The sequence below is a fragment of the Pleurodeles waltl genome, chromosome 1_1, assembly GCF_031143425.1.
Source record: "Pleurodeles waltl isolate 20211129_DDA chromosome 1_1, aPleWal1.hap1.20221129, whole genome shotgun sequence".
NCBI lineage: Eukaryota > Metazoa > Chordata > Amphibia > Caudata > Salamandridae > Pleurodeles > Pleurodeles waltl.
Genome location: NC_090436.1, coordinates 538,397,030 through 538,419,095, shown reverse-complemented (window position 1 = coordinate 538,419,095; position 22,066 = coordinate 538,397,030). Strand labels below are relative to the sequence as shown.

The following is a 22,066-nucleotide window of genomic DNA, read 5'->3' as shown; positions in this document are numbered from 1 at the left end:
TTTACTCATTCTGGTGAACTCGTCGTCAGACTTCTATGCACTGGAACATTACTTAGACTTTAAAGATCTTGTCCTCATTTAGTTCATTTCATTTCTTTCAGAATGTCATCAAGTAGTGAAACTAGGGAATTACAACCCTACAAAGACAGAGGTGATCTTTAGTCACCAATGCATCAGTCCTTGCACTCATCTTCAGCTTATACCTTGAGATGCTAAGGGCCTCATTACGACTTTGGCGGTCTTTTGGTAAGACCGTTGTGGTGGCGGTTGCTAGAAGACCTCCATATTGACGGTCATCCGACCGCTAAATTAAAAGTCACACAATGAAGACCACCAAAAAACAGCTACAAATCCAACATCACTGGGACACTGGAGGGAGAGAAACTGGTGGTTCCACCACCAGCACCGCAAGCCGGACAAAAATCCACCCACCAGATTATGACCCACAAATCATCACAGCGGTTCTACCATGGCGTAAAACTATTGGCAGTCTGAACCACCGTGCTCAAGAACTCACCTCAGACAGAACACAACACCACATTGGACAGTTCGAATACCCCACACCTGGCAAACATACACACATTCGACACACCCACTCACAGCACTATGTAACACACTCCCCACCCAGCCCACAATCCTCAGACAGCGAGGACCCAAAAACTAATTACTTAACACATTTACACCATGGGCACGTATACACTTCACACTCAGCACAAACTACTTCACACTCAGCACAAACTACACAACTGCACGATTAACACTACACACACATCACAACTGCACCCTAACACCACAACCAACCACCACACACCCAAACACCCCCCCCTCATCTAGCACCCAACACTGCACTCTGGCACACACAACACCCACCCACGCCCATCCACAACACAACCACCATGTCCTGTCAAAGGCACCAAAGCTTCACAGACGATGAGTTGAGGGTCATGTTCAATGAAATCGTTAGGGTAGAACCACAACTGTTTGGAGCACAGGTACATCAAACATCCATTGCCAGGAAAACAGAGTTATGACAGAGAATAGTTGACAGGGTCAACTGAGTGGGCAACCATCCAGGCACAAGGGACAACATCAGGAAGAGGTGGAATGACCTATAGGGGAAGGTGCGTTCCATGACATCACAAAAGCAAATTGCTGCGCTGATGACTGGTGGTGGGCCCTCATCTCCTCCCCCAAAGTTCACATCATGGAAGGAGAAGGTTTTGGACATCCTGCATCCAGAGGGCCTGACTGGAATACCCGGAGGACTGAACTCTGGTAACTAACACTCCCCTGGCACTAAATCGTATGGTCCAGCATGCCTCCTCACCACTCAGTCATTCCCCTATACATCCTACCTTCCAGTACACCTCCCGCCTAATCACCTAATGCCCCTCTCCTGCATGCCACACCACCACCCAGCCCCAGTGCCCACACAGTCCTTGCCAAGTGCATGGATTGCACTGCCATTCACAATCGTTACAACTCCCACAATGCACCTGCCCATCCCCATCAAAACCTGCAATGTGCATCTCACATCACATCTCTTGCATGTATGACTATTGCACCAGCAACACCAACTGGATGCTTCGACTTAAGACCACTGCATGGCAATGACTGCAATGCATTGGCAAAACACAATGTCAACCCCAAACACAGACACAGCACTATCATCAAACCTAAGGGCCACTAATCCAGATGAACAACCCAGCAATGGACTGAATATGGGCTTGTAGGCTAACAAGGGATACACCATGCGCAACATGCACAGACATGACAAGCAATCTTGCATACACATACATACCCCACTCCTACTTGAACACCATGCTGTAATGTACCGCCATGCCCACTCACAACTAGCAAGCCTGAATTGCCACATGCTAACGGCGCACACCTGTCATGTGAACCATCACAGAGGAACAGAACCCACCCACTGACCTAATGTAACCACGCCTGACTGACAACAACCCCTGTACATATGTCACAATCCAGCATCCACAAACTGTGACAGCAGTGATGCACCTGTCATTGCTATTGCTGGGAATCAAGTCAAGCCACTGTATGCATCAGACAAAGACACAACCATTCACACTTCTACCATTTAACCCTCTCTCACTCCATCCACAGGTACCCCTGCCAGTCCCACCATGGAGAGGATACCAAAGACTGCCAGCCCTCCTCAGGATGTAGGCCCCAGTGAGGACAAGGCTGCTGGATGTCTGGACACTGACAACCTACCTGGGCCATCTGGGAACCCTGGTCAGTCTACCACTCCCTGCCTCACCCTGCCCACATCAAACCCCTCAACCCTGTAGCACCAACATCACAGCCGACCCTTCGTCCCCAAGCCTGTGTCCCAAGGACTGTTCAATCAATAGAGTGCCCCGCAGTACAGGGACCTGAGTCGACCCCTCTCACCCAAGACAATGAAGGTCCTGTTGACACTGGGAGTAGGCACACCGTGCCAGGGGCACAGGCACATGTGTGCAGGGGGCGTTACCAAAGGCAAATGGACACGAATGCCTCAAGCAATATGTAGGTGAGGCACAGATTCACAGTACACAGTTACATGCTGGAATGACATGAGAACAGAAGAATGCTGGACACATGGCACAATACATGCCTTTCCATGGGGGATGTCAACATTGCAACCTGCATAGAGTACACATGTTAGAGAATAGACATTGTAAGTCTGCACTTTACATGCAATCAATCAACTCCCACAACACACACATAGGGAAAGGAACCCATTACACCACCACTGATGATTCCAATCAGGAGGACCATTTACATCAAACAGTGTAGAAATACAACACGTACACACACAATATACCTGTATGTTACTGGAAGTGCTAATTGATGAGCTCTGTCCTGTAGTCAGCTGCACCTTCCTCATCTGCCTCCTCATTATTTTCCATGTTGGGATCACCTGCCACTGGTGCAGCTGCCTCCTCATCATCAGCTAGTAATGGCATCTGATGTCTCAGAGCTAGATTGTGGAGCATGCAGCAGGCAACTGTGATCTGGCATGCCTTTTGAGGAGTGTACATGAAAGCTCATCCAGAGAGTTCAAGGCACCTGAATCTTAGCTTGAGTAGGCCAAATGCCCTTTCAATTACACACCTCATACGGCCATGGGCCTCCTTGAAAGGGAAGGGGACCTCACTGGTGTCAACAGGCAGGGAATGTTAGGATAGCCAGAGTCACCTGTGTGCACAGAGGTGGGACCTGTTACAATGCAGGTATAGACACAGCGAAGATTGTGATGAGAGATGCCAAAAAAGAAGCACACATCCAAATGCATACATACCAATGGGCCAAGCCCTCTCTCTCTGTAGATGTGCCATCATGTGTGGGACATTGCTGTTCCTCAGAATGTAGGAGCCATGCACTGATCTGGGAAACTTGGCTGTCACTTGGGAGATTTACTGGTCTGCCACACACACCACCTGAGCATTGATTGAGTGGTAGTTTTTCCTGTTTCCATACACCTGTTCATTGGCACTGCAAGGGACCAAAGCTATATGGGTGCCATCTATGGCCCCCATCACATGAGGGATGTGTCCCATCTCATAGACGTCTGCCTTCACATAGGCCAGATCCACATGTTGGGGGAACCTGATGTAGCTGTCCAGGTTTTTCAAGAAAGCACACAGTACATCCTTCAAAACAAGACTGAACATGGGCTGTGACATTCCTGCTGCCAAGCCCACTGTATTCTGAAAGGACCCAGTGGCAAGAAAGTGTAGCACTGACAGGACTTGGACTGTAGGAGGGATGGCGTAAGGATTAGGAATGGCAGTCAATAGTTCTGTCTCCAACTGGGTACAAAGATCCATGATGGTGTGACAATTCAGACAATAGGTTTGGATGATATGTCTCTCCTCCAGGGTTTCAAGGTCGACTAGTTGACGGTACACTGGTGCATGTCTCAATCTCCTCCTGAAAGGCCATCTAGGATAGAGAGGAGAAAAGGTACAATGTGAGAAGCACTACACACGTCAGTTGAACATGTCCTCATCGCACAAATCTAACACTGTAGACATGCCTCGCACTGCTGACACACGCTATATTGGGCATGCTGTGCGGCATGGGCACCATCCTTGCTGTACATTGCTGGCCCAGATCAATAGTTTGTGTCACACATCACTTGTGTAATGTTCCAAATCTGGTACACTGAGCTGTCCTGCACTGAGAATTTATTTACTCATGCTATATAACTATATGGTAACACCGCCTATGAGGCTCAGAGTATCTGGACATGCACATCATGTGACAACTGGCCATATCATGTCACTGTGTCCTGCATTTCAGATGTATTAGCCTAACCATGGTGGCACAACATAGGCCTACTCTTCATTCTGGTAAAAAAACAGTGTATGGTGCACTTATATTGGTGCAGCAAGACATGATGTGTGCATAGAATGGCAACTGCCTGTCCTGATGCACATAACAGTTGGAAATGACCTAAGTCCGCCGGAGTATGTCATCATGGCGGTAGGCGGTTGTAACTGCCTTGCAACTTCTTATTGGTTAACATTGCTGCCTATGGGGGACTGGGGCCAATGACGATTACTACCGGTGGTGACTGTCCTGTACGTAGCGGCCGCGACCCCCATTTTCTGTAGCCTTGCTCAGTTGACTCCTGCAAACAAGACCTCCATGACGTGAGCTGCTGTGTACTGTCTCTGGCAGCCATCATGCCACGTCCTGCAGGTGATAGGGCCCGAGCCTTCACCTAAGAAGGTCTTGAGAAGCTGGTGGAAGGGCTCCTCCACCTGCATGGACCGCTGTTTGGGGTACCAGAGGAGCAGGTGAGCCCAATGCCATAGTCATGTGTGATAGGGGTGTGTGTGAAGGTGAATGGCATAAGTGTGTCTGTCTGGGAGTACATGCAAGCAGGATGCATGGAGTGAAGGAGTGCAAACTGTGACTATGGTTATGTGTGGGCATTTGGTGAGTCTGCTGTGTATAGTCCACTGCTGTTGGTATGGTGCCCATTAAGGTAAACAACCATCAGAAAAAAGGGATCTGGCGTGCCATCACCAAGCAAGTGCGGACCCTGGGGTTCCATGCCCGGCGGAGCACCCATTGTCGCAAGCGGTGGGAGGACTTGAGATGCTGGGCCCTTAATACCGCAGAGGCCCCGCTGGGGATGTCCTCCCAGTGAGGCAGGACCCTGACCCCACCCAATGGCCTGCATTTTGGCTGTGCCTACCCTGAAGTGGATGAGCATTTGAGGGCAGCACAGCAGCCACAAGGAGTTGAGTACTGACTGTATCCTGGAGCTTGGCTGCCCTTAAGTAGGATTGGGTGCCTCACTGCAGGCAATTTGACATTGTTGTTTTTGCTACATGTTCATCGTCAATTGGCAATGGGTATTTGGCAACCTGGTAGAGTATCTTTAGTATATGTGTAGCCATGATGTACTGTCAGTGGATGTACATCTCACATTTCCATTCCTCTCCATGTCTAATGTGGATATGCACTGAGGACATAGGCACATGTCTGACTCCATCCTGGGCATGCAATGGATGTGAGTGTTTGGATCATCCTAAGCATTGTGTATGACCTGCTCCATCCATCTGCATTGGTGGCTCTGAGGTGTCAGGCCACTCCCATCTGTGTTGTCAACCTGTAAATGCTACTGTGTGACTCTCCTTTTATCACTGGGAATATGTACATCATGTACTGTATCTGTTATTGACAGGTTGTGGGGCTGCCAATACAGTTCCACCACAGAAATGGCTCTCATGGGACAGGAGTATAGGCCTGATAGCTGACTAGGCATATATGAGTGATCTGCTGACTGTAGGATTTGTGTAGGTAGTCAAACTGGTATACTGCAAAATGTAGAATATATGTGACCTGAATGCACAGATCATGCATTCTTAGGAGCTATACTTTGGGGTTTGTAGCCCTCACACCTATGAGATGGTACAAGAGGTGGTAAGTGCCCTTGGTGATCCCTAATCTGTCACCATGGTGTGTGCATGGCATGTATGTCGAAGGCCTGGCAATTCCCGTGCTGCAGTGCTGAGTAACTGCCTATATCATGGCAATATTGCTATTTGGGGGCACATCTGATGGCCTTTGACTATTACAGCTTGACTTGGCCAATTGGTAGTGGCAGATAATGAGTGGTTTTGGTTTGCATGACACATGGCACGTTGATGTGATTCACAGTTTGGATTCAGTCTCCTCAGGCTGCCTTATGTGGTAGTGGGATGTGTAAGTGGTGCACAGCCAGTGTTATTTGTCCACGTGTGCCTAAAGAATCCTACACTTAGCCCTCTGAGATGTGTGTTGCCTATCCTCTGTGACAGGTTTAGCCATATGTGGAATGGTGTGGGAGGCTGGAGTTGTCATGGTGCGTAGCCCAACTGGTGCACCTGCATGTGTGGTGGCATTGGAAATGGTCCATGATGTTACATTGGTGTTCCAGTGGTACTTCAATAGTGATACTGCACTCAGTGGATGTGTATGGACGTGCTGTATGTGGTACATGGCCCATTGTTTGTTCACTTAGCAGTTTGCAGAATAGTGTCATATGTGTTGGGTGACAGATGCACTGGCTCTGTGATGGGTCAGACTGAGCATATGGCTATACCACAGATTCACATGGTACACATCAGATGTGAACTGTTTGAGTGGCTGACTTGTATTGACAAACCCCGAGTTGTTCTCCTTAGTGGCATCACTGTACTGAGTGGGCAGCAATGTAATGTGACAGGTAGGTGCAGTATGGTCTGTGAGTGGAGTTGTCTCCACTGTGATTGACATGTCACAGAGGACATAGACTTTTCAGGTGCTGTTACTGTAGGAACATGATGTGTAGTGTTCAGTCAGCTGCACATCCTATTGGTGTAAGGGGAATGGAGAGCTAAGATGTGTATCCAGGCATGCTATTGGCAGTGCACCCATGCCATGCTGTGCCAGCTAAGAGGGCGTTGGGTGGCATCATGGGGTTGACTCTAGTGGTGCTGTCCTACTTGGGTATTGATGTAGGTGTGAGGGATGGCATACAGGTGTGGGTAGAAGTGACATGCAAAGATATGATATTGATGAAGTGTAATTGCAATTGGCATTGACTAGCTATAATATGTATTGTCACCAATGAACATGTTTTGCTATGTCTATGGAGGTAAATGTTGACCCTTTTCCCCTATCTGTCTCTCTCCCCTCCCTCCCTCTCTCTTTGTGGGCATCAGCATCATCTGGTGAAGTAGAAGAGGCACATGCGAGTGGGGAAGCAGCATCTCACGGGACCCAGGAAGCTGGCACCAGCGAGAGCGAGGGAAAGAGTGGGATGGAGGCTGACCGGATCTACCAACTCTTCTTCGGAATACTCTTTCGGTCGACACTCCCTGGCGGTGGTGGACCCATCTGGGACCACCCCAGCACCATCTTTGTCTGCCACCCATCTTACAACCCCCGCCCTCCCAGTTCCTCCCCACCCAGATGCCTGTGCCCACCCATCCAGAAGGGTGGGAGTCTCCTTCGCCGCAGGCACCTCTGACCCTGCCCCAGTCAGCCCTGCTGCCCTCAGGGAGGAGGCTGTTGAACTCCTGAGGTCCATATCTGTGGGTCAGTCGACCATCGTGAATGCCATCCAGGGACTGCTAGCTCAAGTCCTACAGAGCAATGTGTTCCTGAAGTGCATTCACAGTGCCATGGTTGGCCTACAGAGATCCTTTCAGGCTCTGGCTCCACTCTGATGACAGCCAGTGTCCCTTTGTCTTCCGCCCCCCCCCCCTCCAACTACTTCTACCCAATCCCAAACCCCTCTACCCATACCCATCCAAAGCATACGTACACACAAGCATGCATCCACTTCAACAGACAAGGGTAGCTCAGACAAACACAAGCACCACAAGACCCTCCACCGGCATGCACACAAGCAACACCCGCCTGCATACACAACAACATCCACTCCCTGCACTGACTCCCCACCCCCTTCTTCACAGACAGTACACCAAACACACCTGCAGCCACCACACCATCATTCACAGATCCAGCTACCAGTCCTATCTTACCCACAGTCAGCACAATAACAGACCCGCAGACATCCACCCCAGTCACCACATCCGCACCCACCACAACCACCGACACCCCCACATGCAGCACATGTACCTAACCTGCAGACACCACCCCAACAGACAGTCACCCATCCACCACGGCATCTCCTTGCATCTCCTCCCCCCCTTTCCAAGACACCTAAACACCCGCACTTACCCACCCAACAGACACCAGCACTCACATGCATTCCACGCACGCACCTGCACCCAAGACATCCACTGAGACACATCTCACAACCACTCCCTCTCCCTCCACTCCCAAACCGTTTTGCCATGACTGCCCCGTGGGTCAAAGGAACATTTGCTCATGAAGTTTTCCCTGTTCCCTACCTCTCTCCCACCCTGTGAAACCCCCAAGCGCTCTGTGTCCCTCCCCAAGCCCAGCCATTACACCTCCAAGTCCTCCCCTGCCCCCCTGGTAGTGCCCATGCCCCTCTCCCTGCAAAGAAGTCTGCCCCTCCCATGCCCAAGGCCAAGGTCCCCCCTCCCAATCTCAGAACTAAGCCCAAGGACCCCCCTCCCAAGGCCAGACAGAAGCCCAAGGACCCCCCTCCCAAGCCCAAACCCCCCACCGCTGCCTCCCCTCCCATCTCTGATATGCCTGCCTGTCCCCTTGATGCCCCTACCCTGTGGGGGTCATTCTGCAGTCAGGAGTCAAGTAGGGGCACAGTGAGGTGCCATTTGTGCCTTTTGGCATGTTGAACATTGAACTGGCTAATGGCCTTATGACTGTAAATAGTTATTTATTATTTCATTTCAACTTAATAATACATCTGGGCCAACCTGGTGTTGGATTCCATGGAGGCATACTTGTCCTGCCTTTCATTCTACATGTCTGTTTAGTGTGTGTGAGCTTTGGTTTGTGTGTGTGTGAGACATGCATTTGTGTGTTGGTTGTGCTAGCTGTTGTGCCTGGGCTGCATGTGTGTGTGTGTGTGTGTCCCTGCCATTAGTCCCGCTTTCATTGCTGTGTATTTTGTGTAGGATATGTTTGTTTTTGATACAGCATGTGTGTAGCTCACTTGCGTATTGTTGGTATTGCCATGTTTTATGGTGGTGTTGTGTACCTTTGTGTGGTTGTTGTGCATGGGTCTGCGTGTGTGGTGATGGCTCTGTTGTTCCGTTGTGTGGGTGTGGTGTGACATACGGAACATTCTATGACAGTGTGTTAGTATTGTTCATTGTGTGGTGTTATGTGTTGTTGTCAGTATGTGTTATCATGTGTAGGTGTGCAGTGTGATTGCGTGGCGTAGCGTTTGTGTAGTTGCGGTTGTGATATCGTTGTGACTTGGTGGTGTATTGCATGATTGTGTTGGACGGGGGTGGTGATGTGTGTCTGTGGGCTGGTGTGTGACTGCCAAATGTGTGTTGGTCGTGGTGTGTGTAGTTTGGGTGTGTGTGGTATGTGTGTGTCTATGTATGAGTGTGTGTGTTCATATGGGTGTGTGGTTACATGTGTGTGTGGCCGTCGCAAGCTATCCTGGGTGTATGTGTGTGCATGTGTACTAATGCCTTTCCCTCCAGTGTGTGCTAGGTGGGTGTACTTACGGTTGTTGTCTTCATCACCGTCGCTGGTTCTGGAGTCTTTGTGCAAGCAGGAGTAGTGGGAGGACTTTCAGTTCAGGTTCCATGGCAGCTCCGAACGTGTATGGCTTCCTGAAGGTGAGTGTCTCCTTTCATTCTGTTGTTTTCCGCCAGGGATTCGGTAGCGGTGCAGCTGCGGTGGAAACCTTGGCAGTGTGCAACCTCATAATGTGTCCAGCGCAAAATACATGGTCCCCGTAGGTCTGAAGGTGCCTACAGCCGTCCATGGCAGGCTGACCGCAAGGTGGTACTGGCAGTAGTTTGGCTGTGTTCTGTTCTGTTGGAAACACCCCATGGTCATAATATGGCAGTCTTCACCACTGGGCTGTCGGCGGTACGACCGCAGCCGCCAACATGGCGGTCCTGTGACTGTCAAAGCTATAATGACCCCCTAAATCTGATCATCTAGATTATGACTCCACCTATATGTATATGACACACAACTGAAGCTTTCTATTACTCAACCCAGAGAAGACAGAATCCTTTCTTTTCTCACCCTAACTTCAAAGCAAGTTGAAAGCTGTCCTTAACGAATTTGCAAAAATGGATGGCTCCACTCCCATGCTCAAACCAACTTCAAAATCCCTCGACTTTACTTTAAAATTCTCATTGTCTCTTATTTCTCACATAAATGACATGATCAAGGCTGTACATATTCTGCATTACCTCAAACAAATTAGAGGCATCACACCTAAAGATTATGTGGAAACTACATCACTTGTCCTTGGGATGTTTAGGCTGCACTTCAGTAACTCCGTCTTAACTGGTGTACTACAATTGCACCAGGCCCCAATGGAAAGGTTTAGCATTCTGCTGTTGGACTAATCACCTGATTGAGGGGCAGCGCTAGACACAATGGCGGCTTCCTGAGGAGCCTCCCTGAGGCCAGGCCCACTATCTTTTAAAAATATCCGTAAGCTGACACTGTTGATGGATTGAACACACATTGGCGCTGCACAGTATATTAAGGACCAGAATGTTGTTATCTATGGGCTGAAGCATGGTGTGAAGGCTGGTGATCATGTTGCAAGAAGAGAGCAGCCAATTGGCAGATTACAGTGGTGCTGTGCTCCTGTTGCAGCCCTCTACCATGGATGTGCAGTACCTCTTGCGCAGGTACTGTGATTGAGCTAATGAGAGATGACACTCTGCAGCCGATTGGCTGTGATACAAGGTTAGCGGGCAGCCTCTCCGCTGCCTGCCTCTCCTACACTGCATACTCCTGTAATTGGCAGGCCTGGCCTGCGATCCCGAATGGCAGGAGTCAGAAAATGAGGGTCTAGCACACTGCTTGAACATACTGCAGACTGTTTTCCCTGTCAGAATGTGGGGTGCACCAGAGAGAAGATCACGCTTTAGGAGCACTATGTGCCTGAGAGATGAGAAGGGCCTCTGTTTACCATAAGGCCAAGTGGATGGATTGATGTGGCCAGAGAGTTCACCTGTAATTCGGGGTGCGAGGTCACGGTGAGTGGCCCGCCGGAGGACTCTGCGGACCTCCATAGAGGATTGCTGTGTTTACACTGGTTTTTTTGTGCTTGGCCCGTGGGATCTGGGGTACCTGGCTGTCCTAAGCCCCTTTCTGAAGGATTCTTGGGTTGGCTGAGGAGCATTGTAAACTAATATTGCCTATCTGAACTGAAAATTATAGAGGTTCTGCATCTCCTATTTACATAGCGCCTACAGTGGCTTGCCAGCATGGGCAAATCAGATAGCAGGCAGATCCAGCTCACCTTTGAATGAGGCAAGAAGATGGTTAAGAGGCAGGGACACGAGCCAGAGCTGGGAGATGATGTACGACTGGATCACAGCCCTCTGCTGCCATGGCTGACTTTGATGTTAAGACTTTGCTACTGGAAATTAAGGGTAGCTTAGCTGCTGTCAACACTAAACCAGGGATGATTAGGCATATACCCTCCAGGATACCTTACTGTGGGAGTTCTTTCTTGCGAATTCCGATTTCGATCATTTGATGAGTTTCTGAGGCCTGAGCAGCCTAGCTCTGTGCACATGCTATTATTATATAAGAGGCTCCGTAGCTTCCTCAGACTAATATATTCATCGTTTCCTACTTAAATTCCTGAATGGCTACGCTGGACAGTGATATTAACGAACCCCAGATCATACAAACTGATTAAACAAATGTACAACACTTCCATTCACTTATTTGCACACGTCAACCTGAAGTTCGAGGAGGGATGGGATCGCCAGGTAGGCTATGCCATCCCAGACACGCTTGGCATATTGTTTTGAACAGACCAAGAAAGTCTTGTCTAATGGTATATTCAAACTGCTACATCGCTAATTTTTTTATAGGGCTTGTTATACACCTATCTCAATGGCCAGATCTGACTTGTAATTAACAGAAAAAGGTGTTTACCCAAATACGGCACATCTCAAGAAAAACGTAATACTTTTAATTGGAGAGTACCGGCACTTCTCGGAAACAAGCAGGTACTCTGGCACAGAGTACCGGCACTTTAATTTTTCCATTTCAAGCACTGACACCAACTTGTCCTGGGTAAACAAATATAAAGGCAAAAACAGAGCAGGTAGGAAAAAATCAATACAACTTTCATTGGTGAAAACCCAAATGAATAATTGAAAAGAGAATAGAATTCTCAAATTTATTTACCACAATTTTAAAAACAAGAGAAGCTATAAATATTGTACACAACAACATTGAGAAACTAAAATCTTAAATTTTCCACCTGGTTCATACATTGCCAGTTTAAAATAGACACATTGTGGGCGTCTGTTCCCATTACAAATCCTCCTACTGTGTTCAAGGAGTGCTCCCTCTCTTGCAGCCACCAAGAAAAACTGTCCAGATTGCTCTCCCTTGCTAGTCCGTATTACTGCTACTTAATTTACATGTTTCATTTAAAATCATACTATCCATGGGGTGGAGTCAACTCAACTGGACTGGATCCAAGTCACTTCTGCGAGTACTTCTCCTGCTCCGAGCTGCCTGTAGCTTTGAGGATGCCCTTATCAATGGAACTCTGAATGCTGAAGTCAAGACTACCCGGGCATCCACTCTTATTTAGCATACAGAGTTGTTTAAGAGGTAATAATGTGGTGTTTCTCCTCGTATCACCCTCCCCGACGTTGTCCATATCTTGCAGCACTGTTAAGATGGTAGCCGCCTGAGTACTGGAACAGGTAAGTCACCTGCTAGAAAAATAATCGGACCTATACATGGATCTGATTTAATTAATCTGCAAAGAACAATAATGGGATATGATGAAGGATTTAGAGCAAGGTGTGATAGAACCGATATCCTTGGCACATTACTAGAGAATCATAGATCTGCGGCATAGCACCACACCAGCGGTAGGGGGCTGATATATAAGTGCTGAGTGCAAAATATGGGAGCTCAATTGTTGGACATGATGTACGCCTTTATTGGCCAGACATTAATGTACACCAGGAGCACACAAAAGATACTAGGGCTCTGGAAATATACAGCCTGTAGTCAGCAATACAGAGTGAAACAGAAAAGAAGAATTGGAGTGAAGTAAGATGACCATCTTTAAAGAGAAGCTTTCCTCAGTCACCGCAAAGCAGACGTGAATCAAATATTTTCCCAAAACCAAGCATTCAGAAAAGTGCAGTTCCATTTATTCAATAGACCCACTGCTAACCATACAAGAAAGAGTTATAATGACACTTTTGCCAGCTAGTGTCTTTTTTTAATCTTTATGGATAGATCAACTGCAGCTTTAAATGCCACCTTTTATCCCACTGAACCTACCATTCCAGTTGGAGACTGATGATCATAAGAATAATATTGTAGAACCTATCTATGGTAGGCAAAATGTATTAGACCTGCACGTCATTATGCTTTTTTAGTAAAAACATTCAATAAAGAAAAGTCATTTTTGGAGCACTGTTTATGATGTAGGCGAGCTTCTCCACCCTAATCCGCTTCTCTTTAAAATCTGATCTTTGTGCATGCTTGGTATGTGTAGTGTTCCATGTTATAGCTCTGAAAATAAGAGGTCTTCCTCAAGGTAAAGATATTTTATAATTTGTATTTCTTTAGTCCTGTGGCCCTTATTCATTTTGTAAAAGGGGTTTGGCATTGAGACATATATGGTGCCCCATACTGCTCTGTTGCTGTATCCTTGGGCTTTGTCCAATCGACACTTGAAGAGCGGTGTTCGAAGCACACCTGACTGGCACAGCACAGTGGAAACTGAGAGAAGTGAACATACATGTATTATGCATTTGGGTTAGTTTTAAGGTTATGTAGACATTTTCAAAAGGTCACCAACATCATCTGCTAATTCATGATCAACTTGATCTAGTTTAAGATAATTTTTCCTCTTGTTAAAAAAGGAGATGAAATGTAAAATGTGACCAGAGGCCTCTTACAACAGATAGATATTGTCAGTAAGCACTGGTTGCAGTTGGACCAGTTCAACTGCAGTTTCATTCTTCCACACCATTGCTTGCTTCCCTTTAGAGTTCGGACCCAATTGTATTGTCTCCAGTGAAAATGTTGATTCAGAATTTTTTACATTAAAACACTACGAGTAAGTAAGCGATGTGTAAAGGTGGAGAACTGACTGTGCCACTGGTCCATACTAATACTCCATTATCTTCTTATTTACAGAGTACTTGCATCAACACAGTTTGAACCAACGGCAGCACGCATGGCTTTTCCTTGTTTTGATGAGCCCGCATACAAAGCCAGTTTTGCTGTAAGAATCCTGAGAGAGCCGAGGCACCACGCACTGTCCAATATGCCAATAGTACGTGTATCCTGTGTTGCATTATTTTCCTGGAAATGTCCTGTATTTTGAATTGTTTCATAAGCATCAACAGGTTCTGAAATAGATTCTGTTCTGGGTGCATTCTAGACTGTTCATCCTATCTACAATTCCACTTCCTAGAGTGTGTTTTGCAAGGTTTAATATCATAGTGGGTACATAGAATTCTTTGGGGCCATGTGAATTAGCCTGCTGTCCGATAAATAAGAATCTCTTATGAAAGGAGCCATAGGTGTGCAAACATCTTGCAGGATTTTTGCTTAGAGGTTTTTGTTGACTACAATAATATATTGAAAGTAGTTGTGCTTGGCTGTTATGCAGAGGTTAGTGTAGTGCCCTATGACACTATCCCACCTTACAGAGTGAATGGATGAGAGCACCCACTAATTATTTCACAGGTATGTGTCCTAATCAGATCAGTAGATTGAGTGAGCCTAAGGGCATGCTACCCTTAGCCACATTAGCACATAGTATAAAGCACAGCTTGGAAGGAGGTCGAATAATGGTTATCCCTTGGTAAAAGGGCATGGTAGGCTGCCTGGGCATGATTTGGTTATCAGAAGGCTTAATGCAAATGTTTAATTGGCTGGGCAGAGGAAGGGGAGTTCTGGGAGCCTGCTGGGACAGAGGATGATCTGATAAATGAGTTGTTTAATCTTTTCAGAATTCTGAGGGAGGCCAGTGGTGCTCTCAGTGGTGTGCTCAACAGGGGTGTTGATGGTGTCTGGGCAATGAGGGCTCACCCAGTTGGGTTCTAGTCAGGGTTGGAACAGACAACGGGGATAGTATGAAAGTTGAATAGGTGGACACAGAGCCGACACTGAACTTCCGTGGGATACTTTCTTAGGGTTGCTTAGTCCCACATCACTCCCTCTGGAGAGTAGTGGCTCTAATCTGGATTGCCGAATGTGCAGTGGATGTCAGGTTGTTGATGTAACTGCGCTAGCATAATAGTTAATACAGAGGGCCAACAAACCTCTGCTTGACTCTGGGCACATGGCTTGACCCCCTTTTTGCTGGGGTGGTTGTCTTAGGAGTAGTGCTTTGTTAGCACCATGACGTTCATGCTGATGAGTCCTAGCTTCCCAGTCCTTTGGTATGTCACCCAAGGTAGAAGTGGGGAAAATGGGACATCCATGTATTGGACCGCCTACCCCTGTAATGTTTCTTCATGGTCCTGATTGTCCTAGGGCAGGGAGGAACCCGTTTTGGAAAGGGGGGTTTAGCCCACACATGCCTTGACACAAAGCTAGGGATCTGAGAGTTCATACTTCTATCTGCAGCTATCTTTTTTGGTGATAGGCCAGTAGAGCCTCTGTGAGTTATCGCTTGTATATTTTGTATGTTTGTATGAGTCAGGCTGTTTGGATAGGGCTAAGGTGTTGGTTATGGGTTAGAGCTAGCAATTGTATTTATGGAGAAGTGAGACACAGTTCCTACATTGTGTAAGACAGGTGGGAGCAGAGTAATGAGCAGGAACACGGTAAACTCAACACATATGACAAATGGCAAACCTTCATTCAACACCTATGCAAAGTTAGACAAAAACAGCCACTTGTGGTTCCAATTTCGGAGATGGGACCCTACATCCTACTTTGTCTTCCCATGGTACAGAGTATACATTCTAAAAGAATTCTTATACTAGTATTTATGGCTCTGAGGAAGTCATCAGTGAACAATCATGGTTGAGAGTGCGTTGTTGCAGTAAATAATTGGTAAGGGACTTGTCTTCTCATTGTTCCTTGACTGTAAGCAGAAAACTTCCAGAAACAAGTGCAGTTTTAATTACTTGTCTCTTATTTTTAAAGGACACTACTAACATGGGAGTTCCTTTTCTACATGTGTTAGTTGTGGGTTATCATAAGGGTGTCTTGTGCCGATGTTTGGTTTTTTTAAATCTCCATTCACAAACTCTGAACTTGAGATTGACTACAATGGTGTAGGGCAGTTTCGACTGTTTTTAATTTTTTTCACCTTTTCATTATCTTGCTGTCAAAGTGTGCTAGGGAACCATGCGTTAACCCCATAGTTATTACCAGTGTTATATATGAATTCCCAGAATCATAATAGACACATCAGAACTGAGAAGCGCATTTCAGACACGCAGTTGAAGATGTTTGCTGACACTTCTGGCTGATGCTAGTGCAGATGATCTGTGTTAAGAATACGCTTTTCACTTCAAAGTTTCTTTGTAAACCTTTACTATGTTCATATCATCCAATCTCCTCAGGCAGCAAACTCATCGTAACTAACCACATTCAAATCTCTCCCAGAAGCTTGTCACTGCCTGGATCGCTGTGACCTCAAAGTGATTGTCACCGCATTTCAGCCAAGTGATCTAGTGCAAACCACAACACAGGCCTTCTCCATCTATGCACCGAGGATCTGGAATACTATCCCCATTGCCCTCTGGACTGCAACAACTCTACTCTAATTTAGGAAAGTGTGTAAGAATTGCCTCTATAAAGAACACAACATCATAATGCTGTCGCAATTCAAAACCAACTAATCTTATCACATGTTCACTGTCTTTGATCGTGTACAGCGCTTCAGTGCCTTTCGAATAGGTTCATGTTATATCCATTCAAACCTATTACAGATCATCCAGGCTACGTGACAATGTGCAGTAGATAACAATTACAGTACAGTAGAAAAGAAAATGCAGTACTGAAATGACTAAACGTGAAACCAATGCCAAAATGGGGTTGAACATAATATTCCTGTGTAATACATTGTGCATTGTTTTGGTGATAACCATGCAACATCATGGACAAATCTATCTTCAAAGTAAAGTCTCGCTTGAATGTCTAATCCTGCCTTGCCCAGGCCAGGCCCCAGACACTCACCAGGGGGTTGGAGACTGCATTGTGCCGGTCCAGCCAGGCACCCTGTATCTTCGAGGGTGGGCAGGTCGTTGTTGACAGATTGATAGTAGAGTTAGTGCACTCAACTTCCTTGAAACTGAATCTCTCTTTCTGATATGGGCACTGCCGCGGTAGAAGAACACGAGATGCTCCATTACTTTTCTTGGATAATAATAACTGTTGGCACAATTACTAACAATGCATTACCAAAAACCCAAACTGAGTACCATAACAATAAGTACTTCGGCACTAGGGCTGGCTTCACAAAGATGCACTGTTGCACACTACAATTGGAACTGTGGTTGCACTTATCATGCACAAGAAAGACAAACAAGGGCATTAATTATATCACATATAACTTTTCCTACATGCATAGGGTTAAACTAAAAGGAACAAAAACAATCCAAGAAATACAAATGTCCACTCTGGGTTTAAACAGTTAGGGTGGCACAGTTTGATTTGGTTTCACTGGGTGTGTGAAAAACCCTTCACATGCAAAATCCTCAAGCCTGAAACACAGGCATGAATGACACAATTTAAATCCAAGAGTTATGCTATTAGAGAAAAAAAAAGTCACGTATATGTTCTTTTAAAATTGCACTGTCACTTTTTGTAGTACTTGAGCTCAAGCAGATTTCCTGAAGCACATTTAGGCAAGTAACTACAATAATAATGTAGAATGTTCAGAAATGCATTTGTCTCTTCAAGATAATCACTCTGCCAAAATACGAGGTCTGAAATACACCAGCAGTTCTAGGAAAGCACGGCGCTCATAGAACAAACTCCCTGGAGAATACTAGTCACTTAGCTGCAGTCTTTTCCAGAGTGCTGGAGGAATGCCTGGTGTCAGCTGGTACAGGAACGAAGAAAAGAATTGCCTCAAAAGTCCTGAATATGAGGATGACAGCAGGGGCTGGACTGCCAAATCAGATGCTGAGACCAGGAAGCAAAACAAAGCCAAGCAGGGAGGCATGCTTTACTCTGCTATTTAGAGCCAATCAGGAAAGCAGTTGAGTTTCCACATGTGGATGAGTCACCACACACCATTAGAAGCACATGTCTACACCACACCCAATTAGAAGCACGTCTACACCTGCTCACATTAGCAAACAAGCATTGGTAGAACAAGCATTGATAACACCAATTGTGTAACACAGCACGTTATGTTTACTTAGAAACACGAATGTTTAACCAAGAACAGGACATATGATTTAACCCGAATCCCTGGGGATGCTGACAGATAACACAGAAGGCACCTAGGGGATTCCTGACCGGTAACATCAATGTGCTGTCTGATCTTGTGCATTTTTTGCTAAAGAAGAGGTTGGTGGCATTGCACCTTTCTGGGGAGTGAGGATTAGGTGAGTCTGGCAGCGGGTTGATGCCATGCTTGATTGTCTTGAACACTGTTCTGTTTCGGTGGGTGGCTTCATTTATTGTGTTGGTATAAAACTGTGTTTTGGCTGATATGATGAGATGTCCATGTGTTGCATGGACTTCAGTATCAAGAGGTCCTCTGGGGTTCTAGTTTTATTCCATTTGCTTTCCTGTCTGTGGTTGGATCGTTTATTGTTAGTAAGGTGCTTAGGATACCAGAGTGCTGAAGGCTTTGGCTTACACTTGCATGTTGTAATTGGGGCATGGATTTTCACATAGCTATCCAAAAAAGTGTATTTTTTTAAAGTTATTTAGAAGGGTGCTGGCATCAGGTCTAGGGTTAAGAGGGTCAGAGATAAGTTTAAGCATTACGTTGTCTATGGAGAAGTCTTTGAAGGATCTGAAGGTCTGGCCTTCTCTCTTATGTTGTACTATTGTATAACATAACTGTATCAGAAAGAGTAAAGGTAGCACCAGGTTATAGGATACAAATCATAGTTCATATAGATCATAAATTCTAGTCAATAGATTATTGCTGGGAGGGGTAACAGAGAAAATGACAGTGCCATATTTGTGACATTTATCTAATTATCCACTGAATGCAAGTTAAGAACGCTAATGAGTGGAAGATTCATTCTTAAGATAAATCATCCTTATAATAAAACAAACTTTGAGCATATGTAGATAGTAACTAAAATGTAGCAATTGTCACCACCGTTCATGTTCATAAAGTCCACACTATGCCTCTGGTTCCAGTTAAAACATGCTCTTTTTTTGTAGGTGAAATCTGTGCCTATAACTGATTCGCTCATTGAAGAGCATTTTGCTGTTAGTGTGAAAATGAGCACTTATCTAGTGGCATTCATTGTTTCGGATTTTAAATCAGTCAGCAAGATGACACAGCGTGGAGTTAAGGTAAGTCTTGATTTTTTGCTTGTTTGTTAATACAGCAACTGGTTTTGTATGGTGGAGTGCAAGAGAAGAACTGCCATTCATTTATAAGGTATTTTTTCTGTAATGATGACTGTAAGAAGTGCAACAATCAGTTTCAGATACTTAAATGGGTCACCAACTTAATGACTAATTTAATTTCACTTTGAGCCGAGATAATTTGAACTAATCATCTGATGATATCCTGATTTGCATGTTAGGCAAACATGAGCAACAATAATACCTATTGTTTTAAGGGTTCATCTGAGATTGTGTGAATGCGCTGTCGCTTGAGAGAGATTTTGTATACACCACGGATTTGGAGACTGCCCTTTGCTTACCAAATCTTGACTTCATTGTCACTCTTAATTTCTGCCCAGCATGTGCAATCTTCACTTCCTCTTCTTTTGTATAGAGCATGGGCTAAGTAATGATTGCTTCATCTTGTTTACTGTCCTTCTACCGCTCACACTGTCATTGAGATCCGATTTTTCCTTTTCTTTCTTCTTTGTTTTTTGATGCTGCTTTCTTCCCACCCCATTGTCTGTGTTGCTTTTATCCACACTGTTGGCAGTATTGCTTTTAAAAACCTCCCCCACTAACCATTTGCTTTTTAACACCCCCGTTATCTATGTTGCTTTCAAACTCCTCGCTCCCCTATTGTCTGTCTTGCTTTTAAATAGACCCTCTTGCCCCGTTGTCTGGCTTGCTCTTAAACCCCCTTCCTATGCACAGTTGTCCGTCTTGCTTTTAAACTTTCTCCCTACCATTGTTTTCCATGTTGCTTTCAAACTCATTACCTTACCCCCATTGTTTATGTAGCATTTAGATCCCCTTCTCCCATTGGACTTGTTGCTTTTAAACCACACCATTGTTCATGTTGCTTTTAACCTCCGCTCTCCCCTTTGTTGTCCATTTTGCTTGTAACCCCCACCTTTAATTGTTCGAATTGCTTTAACCCCTACTTTCACTTGTTCATGTTGATTTAACCCCGTCCCTCCCTTATCCGTGTTGCTTTTAGCCCCCACCCCTTGTATGTGTTGTTTTTAACCACCTCTGTGTTGCTTTTAAACTCCACCCTGCCCTCGCTATGCTGTACAACATAGCTAAAAGACAGTGGCAAAGGCAGTAGCTCTCATATAGGGGATACGTACTGGCTTTGCCGTTGCTTGATTATATTGAAGCCAATGTCATAAAAGTCACGGATTTCGTAAGTTTCCGGTGCTGTGCCTTGAGAGAAAACTTGTACTTTAATGTCTCAGACCCAGTTGGTTCATTTATATCTCTATTCTTTGCAAACTCTTGTCTCATGGAATATTTTTTGGCGCATTCACTGGCTGGAACATATATTCAACATCAAACTCTGGAAGTATATACTGAAACATCAATTTTAAAATCACATTTTAGTACATCAACTTATACTATTTTTTAAGTCATTTAGCTTCTGGTCAGCTTTCTTCATAGGTATTCAGGTTTCGCTTATGCGTAAGATATTGGATTGCTTTAGAGTTACATATTGAGTATTTTCACCAAATCATGTAGATGTGGTCAATGGACAACCAAGCACAGCTAGCCTGTCTACTTTTTCACCTGCTTCAAGATCCTGGACTGTTGATAGTCTCCAACTCTTTCTGGTCTGTTGCACTAAGAATACTCCATGTCTCTGTTTCAAATTCTGATGCCAATTTATTCTCAAACACTGGCTGATTGGTGGCCATGTGCATTTTCCCTTGTAAAAAGGCCCATCTGTCCACAGATTTCACAGAGATATATGTGTTTTTTTAATATAATAGTATGTGACCTCTTCTGTGGTGTAAGGTAGGATTGCCAGTCTTCATCCTCTATATGTTTACTTAAAAAGGTGCCCTCTTCACTGCCATTGGAGCCATCCTAACATGGATCCTGGACTGACATTTTGGAATTTCACTAAGTTGACACTTGGAGGCATCAAATGTTGATAGCTAGCACTCTCTATATTGGTTCACCTCATTTTAAAATACCCAAACTCAACAAATCCTATACAAGCACAGCGAATACCACTCCCCCCAGCAGACCACCATACCTCAGGTTTTTACCAGATCTTATGTATAGAGGGAGTCCCCAGTGCTGTGCTCGGTTTTCTTTAGATTTTTTTTTTACTTCAACATATTCTTTAATTCTGATAGGGCACCTCTTACTAATGTGTATTTTACATCCAGACTGAACAAACCCTGTTTGATTCCTTTAAAAAAGGCCTCGTCAAACCATGTGGATCCTATGTGAAGGAGAGTTTTCACTCTGGAGGTCCTCACAAAGATTGAATTTACTGCCTATGTCCTTGCCAGGAGTCTAAAAACTGTAAGATCTATCATATCTTTCCCAATAAAACCCTTGAATGCTTTTCTAAAGGATAAAGATGTATCATCCTCTGCTCAGAATGTTCCTCAAAAACATCTATGAGACCACTAAAACGTTTTAA

The 22,066-nt window shown here is 45.4% G+C and overlaps 1 protein-coding gene across 3 annotated transcripts in view; it reads left to right on the top strand.

Moving 5' to 3' along the window:
- Window positions 1-22,066, top strand: part of ERAP1 (endoplasmic reticulum aminopeptidase 1) — a 540,616-nt gene that overhangs the window by 64,709 nt on the left and 453,841 nt on the right. For all 3 annotated transcript variants that reach the window (XM_069225890.1, XM_069225880.1, XM_069225900.1), the window contains exons 3-4: window positions 14,281-14,419; window positions 19,459-19,593. In XM_069225890.1, coding sequence (XP_069081991.1) covers window positions 14,281-14,419; window positions 19,459-19,593 — 274 coding nt within the window. The remainder of the gene's footprint in view (window positions 1-14,280; window positions 14,420-19,458; window positions 19,594-22,066) is intronic.